Source organism: Cebus imitator, unplaced genomic scaffold, assembly GCF_001604975.1.
Source record: "Cebus imitator isolate Cc_AM_T3 unplaced genomic scaffold, Cebus_imitator-1.0 Scaffold20, whole genome shotgun sequence".
Classification (NCBI taxonomy): Eukaryota; Metazoa; Chordata; class Mammalia; order Primates; family Cebidae; genus Cebus; species Cebus imitator.
Window position 1 is genome coordinate 4,002,683 of NW_016107335.1, and position 17,193 is coordinate 4,019,875.

The window sequence follows — 17,193 nt, forward strand, 5'->3', positions numbered from 1 at the left end:
GCTCCTGCAAATCATTTTGTATAGGCCCCCTTTGGGGGCTGTTTCTTTGTTAAAGTACAGAGACCAAGAACTAGAGTTTGCAGCCAGGTCCTAGGGTTCCGATCCTGGCTCTAATTTACTAGCTGTTCATCTTGAATGAGTAATTTAATGTTTACAAGACTCAAATGACTTTTGTGTTAAATCTCCATAGTACCTCCAAGGGTTATGGTTAGGACCAAATACGTGTGGCTGTGAAGCGCATAGCACAGTGCCCTGCATGGGGTCAGGGCTTAATAAATGTTGATGATCATCTGCTTGGTTGTGGGGAAGCTGATTAAATTTGCTGCACACTGTGGTGCGTCTTCCTTGATTCCCTCCCCATGCTCGTGGAGCCTTGAGCCAGACCTCAGTGAACATGGCCGGCAGCTGGCCCAAGCTATTACAAAGGAGGCCATGGTAGAAGGGATCATGAGTTTCAAAGATACTCCTGATGGAAAGGCAGATCCCTTTCTGGAGGAGACAGAGGAAGATGGAAGGCCGGGTGCAGCTGGACCACAGCACCCAGGACATCCAGGAAAGAACTACCCGGGGCTGGTGGTCCTGACAGAGCCATTTTTATCAGTGGACAGTGGCCAGGCTGGACCTCCATCCTCCTGGAGCTGGCCCCTCCCCAGCACAGCGGGGACGGTGGACACTAATGTCCTGAGTGGGACCTCACGAAGGCAGGGAAGACAGCTGCAAACCACAGATGGCCCCAGCAAACCATCTGGGCCCAGCCCATGAGCAGTGCAAAAGCTCTCCTTTCCTGACACAGGACAGAGAGCTTTGAAAAGCCCACCTGCTCCCCTCCTCTGATCCCATTCCCTGGACACTAACCACATCCCTGCTTGGCAACCACTTTTCACTCAGCATCCGAGCTGTAGACTCAGTCCTTACTTTCTCTTTAACAGAAATGTGGCAGAGTGTTGTCTCTACAGCCTCTTTGGCTATGAGCAAGGAACTGTGAATCCAACAGCCAGCATAGAAGCAAACATGCTCCCCATGGGAAGAAGAAACAAAGAACAGGCTTTTATCAAGAATTAATCCCTACAACCTGGTTTGATGTCAATACGGACTCAGGAACATCTTCCACTAGACTTTCACCACCGTACAATGAAAATCTCAAACTCATCGTGGCCTCGAGAGGGCTAAGATCACTCATCAGGAGAGAATTATCTCCTTGGTACATTGTCTTTAGGCAGGAGAGCAGAGCTCTGCATTTTATTCAACATATTCTATAGAATCTGAAAGGAGGGCTTTGGCCTGGTTCACTTCAGTCACCCTGCAGAGAGGCCTTGCAGGAAACCCTGCAGCCTTCTCTAGGTGCACCATCTAACAATGGTGCTTGTTGCAATCTGGCATGGGAACGGGATTATAGTGATTTGAGCAATTTCTTCTGTTCATGATTCATATAAACTTCTAACCTGATAAAATATTAGCAGTCAAGCATAAACGAAAGTGTTTTACAAATATTTGATGTGCATACTTGACTTTGGCTCAAAGTCAATGAATGTCTGTATTTCTTAGCCGGGTATAAACAACTTTTGGTACTGAAATCGAAGCAAAATAATTCATTAATTGCCACTTCTTTCTTCTCATATATGGCATGTTTCCTAGATAGCATATGTAGAGTTTTGTATATAATGTATAAGTGACACCTGGGAGGTTTTAAATACATATTGAGTGATAAAAGCAATGAGACTTGCTCATCTTATGAAAACATGAGTAAAAACATCAGTTGGAGGTTGAATTAATATTATAATAGCATCGTTCTCCAACTAGGGTATGAAGAATCCTGGGAGCGTCAGGGAGTGTTTGAAGCCACCAGAAAAATGTAGCACATCTTCCTCAAACTTCACTTTATTGAAGAGTATGAACTTTTAAACAGTAAGTAAGACACGTGCGATTTATGGAGTAAAAGTTTTCATATGGATTTTCAGATAGAATAGACTTAAACTTTTACCCTCGATTCTAGTGTCGCCTCTCCAGACTCCTCCTGTTGGAATATTTCTTCTCTGCCATGGGGCACTTAATAAAGTTTTAAAAACCCTTCCCTTATTAAAACACTAGAAGGCAATAGCATGTGTTGTTCTCTCTGACTTCAAGTAATAACGGAGAAAGGTAACTTGAATAAGTGAGCAGCCTGTATTTTAAAATACTTGTGGGCTTAGCACTTCAAGTGATATATACAGAAGACAAGTCTAAGGATGTTTCTAAATAAATTCTTCAATTCCTATCACTAAATGTCTCAATGAATCTGCTTGAATGCATAAAGATCTGCATTTGGCATATTGTGGCTTGACAGGTATCTAACATGTATCTTCTCACATTCTTTTGATAAAGCCAGTATTTGCAATAAAGGCAAGACTAAACTTCAAGCCAAGATCACATATAAATTATCACAAATTTCCTGTTTGAACTCTCAATTGATATTATTTATTATATGCAATATATTGCATGAATTACAATAATTCAGAGATTATTATAATGTATAATTCTTTAATTCATGCATTTAAAGAGTCAGGGACATAGCAGACCACAGGCAGTTTTATTGCCTAGGATTTTTTTTTAATTTTTGTGTAATGGCACTGGCTTTACATGCTCACACGAATGCTGCCTCATCACTTAACTCCTCACCTCACCAAGTATGCTGCCCATTTGTAGAGGACTGAGGCTGCAGCTTAGCATTGTTCTTTTTCATTATTTACTCGTCTTGGCCTCCTAGCAGGCATTCACATGCCAACAAAAAATAGCAGTTAGCACATTCGTCAAAGAGGCCCCCAAAGTGCCCGTGTGTGGTGAATGTGCCTTCATAGTCACTGATCATGAAACGCTCAGCCTTATCGCAGCTGAGCTATAATCTCATGATCTGAGGACAAAGGTCTTTGCCTAGAAACACTTAAATGTATTCCACACACATGAAACCAGTAGCAAATAAGAAAGTTTAACAGACTGTGTGAAACCAGGAGACTTTTCTATTGGTTATAAACTGTTGCTTCAAAATGGAAGGAAGGAGTTGACCCTCAGGGCCTGTTTCATGTCAAGGGATTGCATTTTGGAGTAAACTAGCCAGCTAGAATGCCTGCCTCTTTCTTAGTTCTCTCTCTCTCTCTCTCTCTCTCTCTCTCTCTCTCTCTCTCTCTCTCTCTCTGTGTGTGTGTGTGTGTGTGTGTGTGTGTGTGTGTGTGTAGTTGCCACAAACAAAACCTTAAAGCTAATGTTCTCTGCCCTCATGGATAGGACTATGTAATTTAACATATTCGGAGACAGTGTTTTGTGGTCAACCCTTGGAGCATACCCCATTGGTATTAGGGTATGTGTGCTAGGACCACAGAGGGGAATATTTGAAATGGGGACGGTGCCAGAAAGCATGGAATCATGGTCTCCTACCCCAGATGTCTACATCATGACTTGTTCATTCTTTTCTATCCATTCTCAACCTGCCCATATTGTTTTACCTCCTCCTCCTTATCTGCCTTGTTTGACTTCTTTAGGACAACGTCGCTCACCATGCCAAGTGAATAAGGGGAGGAAAGGACACTTTATGGGCAAAGTCCATGGCTGTCAGCGCAGAGGAAGGGATAGTAGGCAAGTTAGATACATGATGTCATCAAAACTGCTGTGAGGGTTCATATTCCTACTGAGGAGGTGGAAAGGGCCAGTGCAGTTCTGAAGATGACCCTGGCGAATGGTGAGGATTCATCTCGCCACGTGGCTGTTGGGTGGGGATGGGAAATGGATGAACTGGGAATTCCACTGAATTATGGGAAGAAACTCCCTTTGATCCTAGTCCTCTCCCTCAGTGTTGCCTAGAAAAGAAGTTCTTGAAGGCGCTGTTGTAGTTCTTGTTGAAAGCCGTATAGATCAGGGGGTTAAAGAAGGAGTTGGAGTAGCCAAGCCACAGGAAGATGCTTTTCCAGATGGCGGGGATGTCACAGGAGCAGAGGGGACTGATGAGCTCCGTGAGAAAGAAGGGGATCCAGCAGAGTGCGAACACACCAATGAGGATGCCCACCATGAGGGCAGCCCGCTGCTCCTTCTGCTCACGCCATGTGTCCCCTTCTGTCTGGAAGGTGACAGTGGCATGGCGGACTGTGAACACCATCTGGGGCTGTTTGGCGGGGTCCTTCACCTGTAAAAGACAAGCAGGGGTTTTAGGAGGAGCCACCTCTGTCTACCTGCCAGGCTGAACCTAGACACTGACAAGCCTGGATTCCGCACATCCAGTTCCAGGGAAGGTCCCAACGGATAGGTGTGGGAGCCTGAAGGCCCGTGGCACACACCGTCAGACGTGGGAACCAGGCACTGGAGCTGGGGTGTTTGCTTATGTCTTAGAAATGAAAGAACCGGATGTGATGGAATTGACGTCATGAAAATGGGCTCCCTATTGCTGTCTATTCAACAGAGGCAGTGGCATAAACGAGCAGGTGACATGGCACGCATGACTTAGTGGCAGAGGTGCACTAAGTCATCAAAAGTGTGCTAGATTGTACGCTTACGACCACATTTCCTACCATCTTTATAACATTCTGGGCTCCTGTAAGTCCCCTCTATAATGTTAAAACTTTCTAGAACTTTTCCTCTGGCATAAAGATCCTACTGCTGTGCTCTGTAGCATATTCTGTGTGAGGCAGTCCAGTGGCCAGCACACTTCTCTCTGGGTCTATTCTGTATCTTCCTCTACGCCCCTATCTTTATGTAAAACAGAGACCTCAGTCTTTTAGAGCCTCTCCTTGGGTGCCCTCTAAAAGGGCAGGTTTCCACAGAATCAGGCCCTCCAGTTCACTTCCTTCTCTCAAGGAGTGGAATTCCTGGGAAAGGAAGCTCTTGCTCCATTCTGGTCCTATTTTTAGCTGTTGGGAGAAATGACATAATGAGTGTCTACTGATGAGGCAGCCTAAATATGAAGCAACTGTAAATTTACTACATTTGGAAATTACTCGATCCAATCAAAATGTGGGACAGCTTCTGAGTCAGCCATTCTCTGGCAGGTGAGATTGCATTGACATTAAATATATTCTTCCCCTCTCCACCATACTGTGACTCTAGTACACTTAAATGATTTACACAGCCTGTTCTGAAAGAGCATACTATCTTTTAGGCAAAGAACTTTCAGGTCAATCTAACTCACTTAACTCATTCTTGGCCGCATTTATAAAGTGGACTCAAAAGGAATTGACTTACTATCATATGGAATAGCAGGCAGAAATAGGAACACCGTGGTTAAGGCAATGTTACCTGATGAATAAATTACCAAATTTGTAGGATAGACTTGCTGATATTTATTTGCAAAACAGCATAACATCAAGTACTATACACTAAATTAAATTTAAAAGAAGATAATAAATAATAAAACAAATAGTCCATAATAAGGCAACCTTTAAAAACACATATAAAATAAGCACTGAAAATCTCTCTTTCTGTACCTCTTGAAGTAACTCTGTAACCAGAGTTACCTTTGGTTACTGATTTATCAATACATATCTGGAAATGCATTTGAAGGGATTCATTTATAGAAATCCAAACCATAATTACCTTAATTTTTCAGCATAAAAGAAAGAGGGAAAGCTACCGATTTCCTTAAGAGAATTCAACCCCATAGTAACATCATGGAAGCTGTTTTCCCTATTGTCCCCAAACGGCAATAAAACAAGAATCTAGCTGGACTCTTCAACCCTCTGAAAATTCTGCTTCTTCTTGGCACATTTTTATGAGTGACAATGGGGACACTGGTCATACTGGAGACACTGGTCACACTGTGGAGGCTGATCACACTGTGATCACATAAAGAATGCTGGTCACACTGGAGATGCTGGCTATACTGGAAACACCATGGATTCTGGTCATACTAGAGATGCTGGTCACACTGGGAATGCTGGTTACACAGAAGATGCTGTTCACACTGGAGATTCTGGTCACACTGGTGACACCATGGATGCTGATTACACTGTCGATGCTGGTCACATTGGAGACACCATGGATGCTGTTCACACTGTGGATGCTGGTCACAATGGAGATGCTGGTCACTCTGGAGACATCATGGATGTTGGTCACACTGTGGATGCTGGTCACACTGGAGATACCATGGATACTAGTCACACTGGAGATGCTGGTCACACAGGTAACACCATGAATACTGGTCACACTGGAGATGTTGGTCACACCGGAGACATCATTGATGCTGATTATACTGGAGATACTGGTCACATTGGAGACACCATGAATGCTGGTCATACTGGATATGCTGGTCATACTGGTGAACCCATGGAGGCTGTTCACACTGTCAATGCTGGTCACACTGGAGATACCATGGATACTGGTCACACTGGAGATGCCAGTCACACTGGAGACACCATGGATGCTGTTCACACTGTGGATGCTGTTCACACTGTCGATGGTGGTCACACTGTTGATGCTAGTCACACTGGAGATACCATGGATACTGGTCACACTGTGGATGCTGGTCACACTGGAGACATCATTGATGCTGGAGATGCTGGTTACACTGGAGACACCATGGGTGCTGGTCACACTGGTGATGATCACACTGGTGATGTCAGTGACACTTAGTGCTTGATTTAGACATTTTTCATAGTTTAGCCATAGAACTCCAAGTTGTTCAGAGAAGGATATTTTTCTATTACCTTGCGAAATGTTGATTATTTTACTGGGCCATCTTTGGTGCTGTATTCAGCATCAACTGGCTTGATAGAAGAAAGAGTGACATTGATTTAAAATGGTACCTCTGTGACTAATAAAGCCTCCAGCTGCTAGGAGGATCTTGGTTGCTTGTGGAGTTTCAGGTTTCTAATGCCCTCAAATGGTGAATTTGTTTGCTTACTCCATGGCTCTCTGATTTATGGACTCTTTAGCTCTTTGCTGTCTTCTAATCAATGGTTGCAATAAAGCAATTAATTAAGTCTGGAAAATAATGCTCTGTTAATTACTGCACCCAACCTGGTCATTAGTAAACTCACAGAAAGAGAGGAAATAGGGTTAAAAAGTGAACAGTTAAGCCAAATTAATTTTTCCTAATAATCTCTGAAATGCATGTAAAGCACATACCTCAAAATTTAAGATTCATTTATAAATTTTTTTCTAAATGAACACTTAGCCTCATCTCCCTCAGCAAACAAGTTCTTTGGGGACAGGTACATATGTGTTAGAGCTTTCATTCTTCCAAAATGATTGTGTGCTAAATAATTATTTACCGGTTAATCATAAATATGATATGTTCTTTTATTTCATCCAACCACTCTGCTTTGCCTCTTTAATAATGTCGTAGATAATCAATGGATTACCGTCAATAATGGGTATTGGAATTAAGGGACAAAGACTCCTACCTTGGAAGTGTGGTTTCAGGTGATTTGCAAGTTAGACCACAGAATAAAAATGTTTGATTAAAAATGGTCTTACACATTAAGGAAGGCTCCATGAGGGTGTGAATAAAAATGGCCCCACAAACTTAGGACAAAACTAATTGTTCTATAACTGTAATAACAAACAAACTTTTTTTCTTGTTTAAACCTCTTCAATTGATCAAGGACAATGAAGTTTTGTGAATATGCACTTGTAAACCAATTAATCCGTGTCAGCCCTCACTTCTGAAAGTCAGCCATTCAGGGTCAGACTCAACCTAATAAACACACCTCTGAGCATCAGTCATCCAACAGAAAACCCCATTCTGCAGCTGATGTCAGTCTGCTGCTCCTCAAGTGTCCCCCAGTGTCTGAACCCACACCACCCCAAATCATGGATGACTGGCACCCAGCTCTGCTCTGGGATATTGCTGTCAAGCATTGCTTCCTCTCACTATTCTGAGTGAAAGATTCAGCTTTGTCTATTTCAGATTCTGAACAGTAGTGGCATCACCCATGGACAGTTCTGGAGGTTCCACTGAGGTCATTTTGAAGACTCCCTGGGATCCTTGGACCACAAGCACATTCACTGGGCCCCACACTCAGCTGTCCTTTGCATCTGCAGCCAAGTGCATCAATCTCAACAAGGATTTGAGTTCCGCCTCATTTCACTGGGCTCTTAATGCTCAATGTATTTTGTTATCCTAAGATTTGTGACCAGCTATGTCCTGGATAAGGTCGCAAGGCTGAGGTGTTTGTATCATGTAACTAGATCTTTGATTGAGAGATCTACCATTAGGTAATTGTCTGAGATCTATGTTTAAAGCTTTCAATCTCTTGCCATGAAGGTGTATCATTTGGCAAATATTGTCATGCCATTATTCTACTTATCCTACGGCCGCTTGCTTTGCTGTTGTGTTGTCTACATGTACAAAGCCTTGCTGCATGGGTTTTTGTTTTGTCCTGCAATGCCTTCTTCTGTTGAATACAGAAGGAACTATTCTGTAAGGCATTGGCTTGTTAAGTTTCCAATCTAATCCAAGCAGGACCTGAGCGCTAATGATTTGCAGACCATTATTAGGCCAGTGACCAATTTATGAAAAAGCAATTGATCAAACTTTGCTTGTGGTCCCCTACAAAACTTTTATGAGGGCACTCCTGACTTGTCGAGTGGTGAAAATACATCACTTGGCTCCATCGTTTTCCAGCTTAATGACAGTTGTGTGGACAATCGTGTGTCCCCTTCTGCCATCTGTTTAGTCCAGGACCCTGAGACACTATTCACAAGCACAAACTGTCGGCCAACCACAGTCACCTCCTTCTCGTGTTCTCCTGTGCCATGGCTTGCCCGTGTCAAAATCCCAATCTTCTTTTTTAAGAACTATTTCCTCTTTAAAATTGCATTATGACCCTAACCCTTGCACTTTTCTTCCACAAATGCCAAACTTTTTTTTACTTAATGAGAAACATCTGATGAATCAAAAATTAATAAGTTATTTAAGAGAAGCTCTAGAAAAATTAGGAGACAAACATCAAATAGCTAAAATTCAGCCTCTTTAATTGGTATTTTGAGGCTTTAAAACAAAATTCTAACTCTGAAATAGTACCAAAGATTTTGTAACCTTCAGAAACCTACCATCTTTGCATATCTCTATCCTGTATTTTTCTATTCAGCTTTATCTGACCTTCTAAATGAATCAGGTTCTTCTCAGGAAAAACACAATCACATTATAAAATTACCAGAAGAAAAATCATATTTATAGAATTTAAATTAAAACCCTTGTCTAGACCTAAGTTAAGAGCTATAATTAAAAAATATTCTAGGCCAGGCATGGGGGCTCATGCCTGTAATCCCAGCACTTTGAGAAGCCAAGGTAGGAGAATCATTTGAAGTCAACAGTTTGAGACCATGCTGTGCAACACAGAGAGACCCATCGCCACAAAAATTTTAAAAATTAGCCAGGTATGGTAGCATATTCCTGTAGTCCCAGTTGCTGAGGAGGCTGAGGTGGGAGGTCTGCATGAGCCCAGGGTTTCAAGGCTGCAGTGAGCTATGGCTGTGCCACTGTACTGTTGCCTGGGCAACAGAGCAAGGCTCTGTCTTTAAAAAAGAAAGAAAAGAAAAGAAGCAAAAGAAAGAAAATTAGAAAGAAGAAGAAGAAAAAAGTTTCTAAACTTTTGTTATAGAATTTATAATTTTGTTAGAATATCAAACGAAAATTTTATTTTCTTGAACTATACATGTGTACTCATTAGTTGAATTAACTGAAATCCTCTCATATAAAAAATATGGTTAAAAACAGAAGCATAGAAAATAGAAAAGTTATGTAACCCAGTTGTGAAAATTTAAATATAAAAATAGAAAATATATTACGTAAAGTAATTTTAGAAGGCTTTCTTTAAGGAGAGGTTGAATAAAGATTCAAAGTAAACTAAATAAAGCTGGGCATGGTGGCTCATGCTCGTAATCCCAGCACTTTGGAGGTGGAGGCAGGAGGATCACTTGAGCTTAGGAGTTTGAGTCCATCCTGGGCAACATGGTGAGACCCCATTGCTATAAAAAATACAAAAATTAGCCAGGTGTGATGACACATTCTTGAAGTCCCATCTACTTGCGAGGCTGAATAAAGATAGAAAATAGACTTTAGAAAACCTTTAAGCAACATGCTTGTGTACATCCAACAGCTGAAGTAGAGACTTGTCCTACTTGTTTTTCTATAAATGGCTTAAACCTGAATTTGGGAATTTAATAAGAAAAAATAAACTGAAATGTGTAGTTGCCAATTTGCAAAATATCCAACATGGGGGTACACATTTCCAGATAGCCTTATAAAGTAAATGCTAGAAATCAATACAAGATATGGCTTTCTAGATGAAACACCCAAAAGGACCTCTGTTCTCAAGGATTTGAGAGCCAAGATAAGAATTCCTATATATATTAATATATTGCTAGCAGAAGGAGCCTTGAAAGAATGAACGTCTCATGTTGGCTAAAAGACAAAATGACAATTATATACAATCTATCTAATAAAGTCACTCCGAGGAAGGTATTATCACTCAACGATTCTTTGTCTTTTTAAACTCCCAAGGAAAGTTTTCTGTAATGAGATATATAACTATATAAACGTTTTTGTTTATGTGGCTGTCATCATAACTGCCAGTAACCCCACCACTACAGAACAACAGTCATGCCACATACATTTTTAAAGTTGTCTGAAAAGCAAAAAAGCAAATCAACTTGTAGTAAGTTTTTAAAAATTAAAACAAAAAATTTCTTTAATAAAGCTATTGATGACTGGGTGCAGTGGCTAATGCCTATAATCCCAGCACTTTGGGAGGGTGAGAACACCTGAGGTCAGGAGTTTGATACCAGCCTGGCCAACATGATGAAACCCCTATCTCTACTAAAAATGCAAAAATTAGCCAGGTATTGTGGTGCACACCTGTAATCCAAGCTACTCGGGAGGCTGAGGCAGGAGAATTACTTGAACCCAGGAGGCAGAGGTCGCAATGAGCAAGATCATGCCACTGCACTCCAGCCTGGGCAACACAGGGAGCTGAAAAAAAAGCTACTGATTATACCAGATAGTGAAACAAGATAATAAATGACAAATTTCTAGCTATATAGTAAATTTTTCAAAGGCTTGAGAGAAAGTCAACTTTATTTAATGGGACAATTCAAGTAGTAACAATCTTTAGCAATCCTGTATGGTAACTTATAACTGATAGATATTTCCGGATCACTAGCAAAAGAATGCTTCTTTAATCTATGACATTCCTACAATAGGTAGGATCTGCTTCCAAATAAAATGTGCTTCAGCCTTGTCCGTGATGAGATTCTAGCTGATTAGACGTGAGAATGCCTATACTACATGCAATTTTTTAAATTACTAAAGAAATATTCATGGTTCTAGAATCTCTATGGACAAGAGACTCCACAACTAGAAAATTTAAGTGAAGTAGAATGCTTAAGAGTTAAGACTGGTTCTTCCTAGGTTATCATGAATGTTCCTTTTCAGGCAAATATGAAAACATGGGGCCATGCTCTGGGTGGATTGAGGTGACAGTATGACACCTGTCAAAGAACATTGCCTATTTTAAGGCAATGTCACTGCTTAATTCAGTAACCTGGAGGCTTTGCCTCCTTGTCTCAGAGACATTACAGGCATCAATTCAATTAGTCAACACATCTTCAGAACATTTCATGTTAGCCTTTTAAATCGGATGTACCACATGTAATAGGCCCCAATTGCTAACATAAACTATCCAATATTTTTCTGCTCATTATTGATGGTTCATGGCTACTTTCTCCTTCTCCTGTTGCAACATGCATCAGCCAGCAGCTCTGAAACCCTTAGACAAGGAAGGGGAATCACAAGACTGAATTTCTATAATTAAAGTATCCTGGCTCCAGAGAGAACTTTGATGCTCTAGTACCAAATTCAGATCTTTACATGCTTCTGCACAACTGTCCTGACAGATGAGTCAACAGATAATTTTAAAAACAGTATAAACTCATGTAGATCAACATGCAGTATGAACATCACATCTCCACAGATGAAACTTCATCGTCAAGGAGGACCAGCCACAGTGGTGAAAATCTGGACAGCCATGGTGGTCTCTCCTGCAGCTCTGGCTGAATGAGGACCAAGAAAGGCAGACTGAGAAGGCAATGTTCCCACACACTTAGGAAAAGAATGAGTGCTCTTTAGCCCAGAACGAGTTTTAAACTTACTCTATTGATCAAGGGCAGCCCATCTCAATCAAGATATTTTTGAAATTTTGTTATCTTAAGATTTGTCACCAAGTATGTTCCTGTATAAGGTTGTAGGGCTAAGGTGTTTGTATCAAGTCACTACATCTTTGATTAAGAGATTCTACCGTCAGGTAATTGTCTTAGATCTGTGTATAAGGCGTCAAACCTCTTGTCACACAGTGTACTGTTTAGGAAATGGCGTCATGGTGTTCATCTATCTATCCTACTGCTGCTTGCTTTGCTTTTGCTGCTGTCTGTCTATATGCACGGAGCCTTTTTGCATAAGTTGCTCTCCTGGGTGTAGGTCTGCTGCAGGGATCATATGGGAGTCAAAAGTTAAGCCTGTACAGTCTGTATATGCATTGCTTTGGTACCATTGGTGGCCTGTAATTTTGAGAGTCAGAGCATTATTAATTTTGTCTGTTATATAGAGAATGAATAAGAATGGGAGGGCAATTAGGGTTAGAATAAAAGAAGGTGAAGTAGTTCACACTGTCTCTACCTCCTGGGTGTCTATAGCACCTGTGTAGATTATTGGTGTTAGCCCTGAGTTCTGAAAGGCCACCAAGGATGGACTCACTCCAGTAAATACCCATTGGAGGAACAACAAATCAACAACAGCATCTCACACAGAGGATGTCATCTACCCAACACTCAACAATCCACCAATCCCTAAGGCCCCATACCTCCCAAAAGTGCTGTTTCAGGTCTTCCCACATTCTGCTCTGCTCAGGGAAATCGTGCCTGGACAGCACAGCCCCAGCTCACTCTAGTAAGCAAGGCATTTTTCTTTTGTCATTTTATTTCAGATCTCTAGCAGTGGCTTCCTCATCCTTTGACAAGGGCAAGGCTTATCTGTCTTGTGGTTGCCAGATCCCAGCTCAATGTCTGACCTGGGTTAGGGTTTCATGGCATGTAATTAAATAAAACTCGGCAGAGAAAGAAATGAGAGAGAAGTGTTGTGGTTTCCCTAGGTAACAGCTAGCTGGTGGTAGAACTGCGTTTAGAGACTCTGACGCCCACTCCCACTACACAGAGCAATCAGGTGGCCTGGTTTATAATTAACCCTCCAACATAAGGACAGAGGCAGCCCCACATTATATTTAGAGAACTGGATTATTTAGAGGCCTTGCCAAGCCAAGGGACCCATTTTCAAAACTAACCAGGCAGGGGGGTTGAGGGAGAGAGAAAAGAAGAGAGAGAGAGAGAGAGAGAGAGAGAGAGAGAGAGAGAGAGTGTGTGTGTGTGTGTGTGTGTGTGTATCTATATAAAAAGCACAAAGATGCTATAATGCTTTGCTTCTGCTATCACTGAAGCAGAGAAATGAGAGTGCCCCTCATCCTTTTACAACAAGCCTTGGGTTAGAATTGTAATTAACTTTCTCCTTCTAAAGCTGTGTTTGGGGTTGACTGTAAATCATATTTGCCTGGATAAACATCAGGGGAGAGGACAATTTATAAAAGGAGGGCCCTTGGGGGTGACTGTCTTCTTATTCCTGGCTTGGAATTTGAGTGGACGTTCATATGCATGGAACACAGCTTCAGGTAGTTTGATGGAAGCTTCAGTGTTCTTACCCAACAGCACTCTTTGTTCTGCTTAGAAATTGAATAGATCAGAGTTTCCCAAATTCAGTACGATTGACATTTTGGTCTGAATAATCCTCTGTTGAGGGGCTGTCCTATGCATTGTACAATATTTAGCAGCATTCCTGACCTCTCTATACTACATGCCATTAGCATCCCATCCTCAAGTCTTGATTAACCAGACTGTCTCCAGACAGCCCAAATGTTTCCTCGGGGGCAATATCACCCTTCGCTGAGAAGTGCCGACATAGATAAAAGGACAGGTAGCCTCTGACCCCTTGTTTTCTTCTTTCCTCTAGGATGATGCTGTCTCCCCTTTTTCCCTAGCTACACCTGTGGTCCCTGTAAGCTTGACTGACTGGGGATGGTTAGAATTAGCTACTGACTCTAGAAAGCACTTGCAGAGCCCAGGGTGGGTGCCCATCTCCCTCCCTAGACCAAAGTCTTCATGGGCAAAGACAACATCTCTATCATTCTCTTACCTCTTGCACCAAGCCTATAGTACGCACTCCATATGTTTAATTGGATTACATTCTTGTTCCAGAGACAACTACAGAAAATGGGGACTGTGTAGACTCCTGGTCTAACCTAAATGTGTAAATTAGATTCAAAGAATCATCCTTGGTAATAAGGGGGGCGTGGTCTTCAGAACTGTGAGTCATAGGGTCAGATTATTAAGAGTCAACAAAAAGCAGGAGTGGGAGAAGGAGAAAAGCTCCCTTGCTGTTGCCGTAGTGATTGTCATGCAATAAATGCCTCTTGCAGAGAACTGGGGAATTCTCTTTCCTGAATTTTTAATTTCCTTCTGCAGCCTTACTCACTTTCAGGAAGGTTCTCAGTCACACCTACAACCTAATAGGGCTGTGGGGGAAAGATCCAGAAAGTAACACCCCAAGGCAGTGGAAGCAGATGACAAATGCAGGCTCTGGGACTAATGCAGACCACATCTTCCATCTGCGTCAGGATGGGAGGATGCCACAGGACAGTAACCTACGTGATACCATACTTTTAATAAATCAGTTGCTGTGATTTGCAAAGCAAAAAAATAGACTAGGATGAAACACTAACCTGCATTGCCTGACACATGGCAGTCTTATCAAATCATGCTCCCACACCTGGAGCCCCCCCTCCTGGAACACCCTCATTCGAAGTGCAAGAAGCTGTTGATTTTCCCAGTGTACTGAACCAGCATACACCAGATACTAGCTTATCCAGATGTTCTAAAGGGTGTTATAGAGCCATAGAATTTGGGGGCCTAAGGGGACCCTGTAGAGTGATGCCATTGGAATTCCTCATGTTCTGTATATTTAACAAATAACCCGCGAGAGAAGGAAAACAGCGTGATTCGCTCTGCGAGAGGGAACACGTCAGGGCAAAGAACACCTCTGATGCCTTCTTCCACTCTCCCAGTGTACTCCCCCTACTCCCAAACCCAAAAAGTTCCACTTTCTACAAGTGCGGGGGGTAGGGCAGGTGGCCTGAAAATACAGCCTGTACAAATGCAAGTCGAGTATTTTTAAGGATTGCTGCAATACCCACCTCCACAGCTTCGGATACGGGTGAGACGCTATTGGTTTTCCTGGAGCCCACGCGGAGCTTGGTAGCCTTGTAGATCTTCCAGTACACGAAGAGCACCACGCAGAGCGGCAGGTAGAAGGCGCCCACGGTGGAGAACACGGCGTAGGAAGGCTCACGGCTGACCTGACACTCCTCGCTGCCCTCAGAGTAAGTCTCTCCCCAGCCAAAAAGCAGCGGGGCCAGAGAGATGACAGCGGACAGCGCCCAGGTGAGCGCGATCATGACGTTGGAGACGCACTTGCGGGTACGGAGCGTGTATTCCAAGTGGCGTGTGATGGACCAGTAGCGGTCCAGCGCGATGGCCGTCACGTTCCAGATGCTGGCCGTGCAGCAGAGCACGTCACACGCGATCCACAGCTGGCACAGCCGCCGGCCCAGCTGCCAGCGGCGCCCGGACAGCTCATGCACCAGGCTCAGCGGCATGACCAGCGCGGCCACCAGGACGTCCGAGATGGCCATGGACGCCACCAGGTTGTGGGGCACGCGGTGGAAGGTGCGCACACGGAGGATGGTCGCCAGCACCAGCAGGTTCCAGGCGAACGTCGCTGCCACCAGAAAGCCCAGCAAGGTGAGAATAAGCACTCCGAAGACTGAGCGCAGGGGCGGGCTGGGGCGCAGATCATCTTTGCCGAGGCTGCGGTTGGTCTCCAAAGGGAAAGGGGTGGAGAGGGAAAAGGAGGTTAGGTTCACAGGTAAATCCATCTCTGGGTCAGGAGACCGGCCTGGGGCGCTTGCAGGAAGGGTATTCAGGAGACTTAAGGTGCCCACTGCGCCCAGAGCCAACCTGGATGTTTGCAACCTCTGGGCAGTGGTGGGATTTCTGGAAAGTGCCTGTGAATTTGGCCCCAATCTCCTGCTAGTGAGCATCCGTGGGAGACGGCGTGGCTGCAAGTGCGGCAGGTCTGAATCCCTGAGAGGCTAAGGAAGCAGAGGCGAGGGGCTGCGTCTCCAGCCAGGGCCCGCCTAAGCTGTCAGGAGCCCCGGGCTCCTTGCCTTGGTGGAAAAGGCTGTCTGGCTGCCCAGAAACGAGTATCTCCCCGATGGGGGAGAAGCAGGGCGGCCCGCAGCGTGTGGGTGCGGGAGAGGGGCTGGTGCGTCAGAGCAGTCGCTCTCGCCGCTTTGCCTCCCTGCCCACCCTTCTCTCTAGGCAGCAGGCTGCAGCTTTAACTCCGTGCTAGGGAAGCCAATCTGGGGGGAGACCTGCTTTCTGGAACCTGCCTTCTGTCCCGGTTGTCCCCGCCACCCTGTCTGAGGCTGCGTCTCCGCAGAGCGAATGCTGTCGCACCCACCGAGACCTGCCTTATCCAAGTTGAGATCTAGCCCTACGTAAGCCATCAGCTGATAAGGCCTCCTCTCCCCTCCTCCTGGCTTGGAGCGCGCGGCTTTGCTGCTGCGCTCCTGTGCCCCCCTCGCCGGGCGGCACCCAGCGCGCGCCCCCTCGCGCGGTGCTGTCCGCGGTGCTGCCGCCTCACCCTGCCCGGATGCAGGAGGGTTGGCGCTGTCCACGGTGCTGTCGCCCTTGCCTGAAACGGGTTCCCACGTGGAACAAGTTGACCAATGAACTTTCCGCGAAACGTTCCCCTAGCCACCCACACGCATCCCTCTAGGGGTGGTCTGGAGTCTTTGAACACTGCTTTCTCAGCTTTCCATAAGTATCTGCTGTTCCTATAAGAGCTCCGAGTTAGGGGTCTAAGATCGTTTCACTAACTTTTGTTCTCCAGAAGATTTCAGCACATGATTGCTTTCTTCTTACCCAGCTCTCAGTTGCTTCCCTTAAGGGTTGTTTTCCTTAAAGGAGGAGAGGCTCTGAGATAGAAGGTGCTGCTGTTCCTAGAGATGGCTAAGGTGTTGGAGCTAGAATGCTTCACCTGGCTCCAACAGGAATGACTGAAGAATGCTT

The 17,193-nt window shown here is 44.1% G+C and overlaps 1 protein-coding gene across 1 annotated transcript; it reads right to left on the reverse strand.

The window, feature by feature from the left end:
* Positions 1-893: 893 nt before the first annotated feature.
* On the reverse strand, positions 894-16,817 carry HTR5A (5-hydroxytryptamine receptor 5A). The gene is made up of 2 exons (XM_017519739.2): positions 15,255-16,817; positions 894-4,150 (listed from the first exon to the last, which is right to left on the reverse strand). The coding sequence occupies exons 1-2, from the start codon at positions 16,158-16,160 to the stop codon at positions 3,818-3,820; spliced, it is 1,239 nt and encodes a 412-aa protein (XP_017375228.1). The 5' UTR covers positions 16,161-16,817; the 3' UTR covers positions 894-3,817.
* Between the last annotated feature and the right edge of the window lie 376 nt (positions 16,818-17,193).

Excerpts from the sequence above, each read along its gene's own strand:
- HTR5A (XM_017519739.2), bottom strand. The coding sequence starts at position 16,160 with ATGCTCACTAGCAGGAGATTGGGGCCAAATTCACAGGCACTTTCCAGA. Across the intron at positions 4,151-15,254 it reads CCGTATCCGAAGCTGTGGAG|GTGAAGGACCCCGCCAAACA; the intron begins GTGGGTATTGCA and ends TGTCTTTTACAG.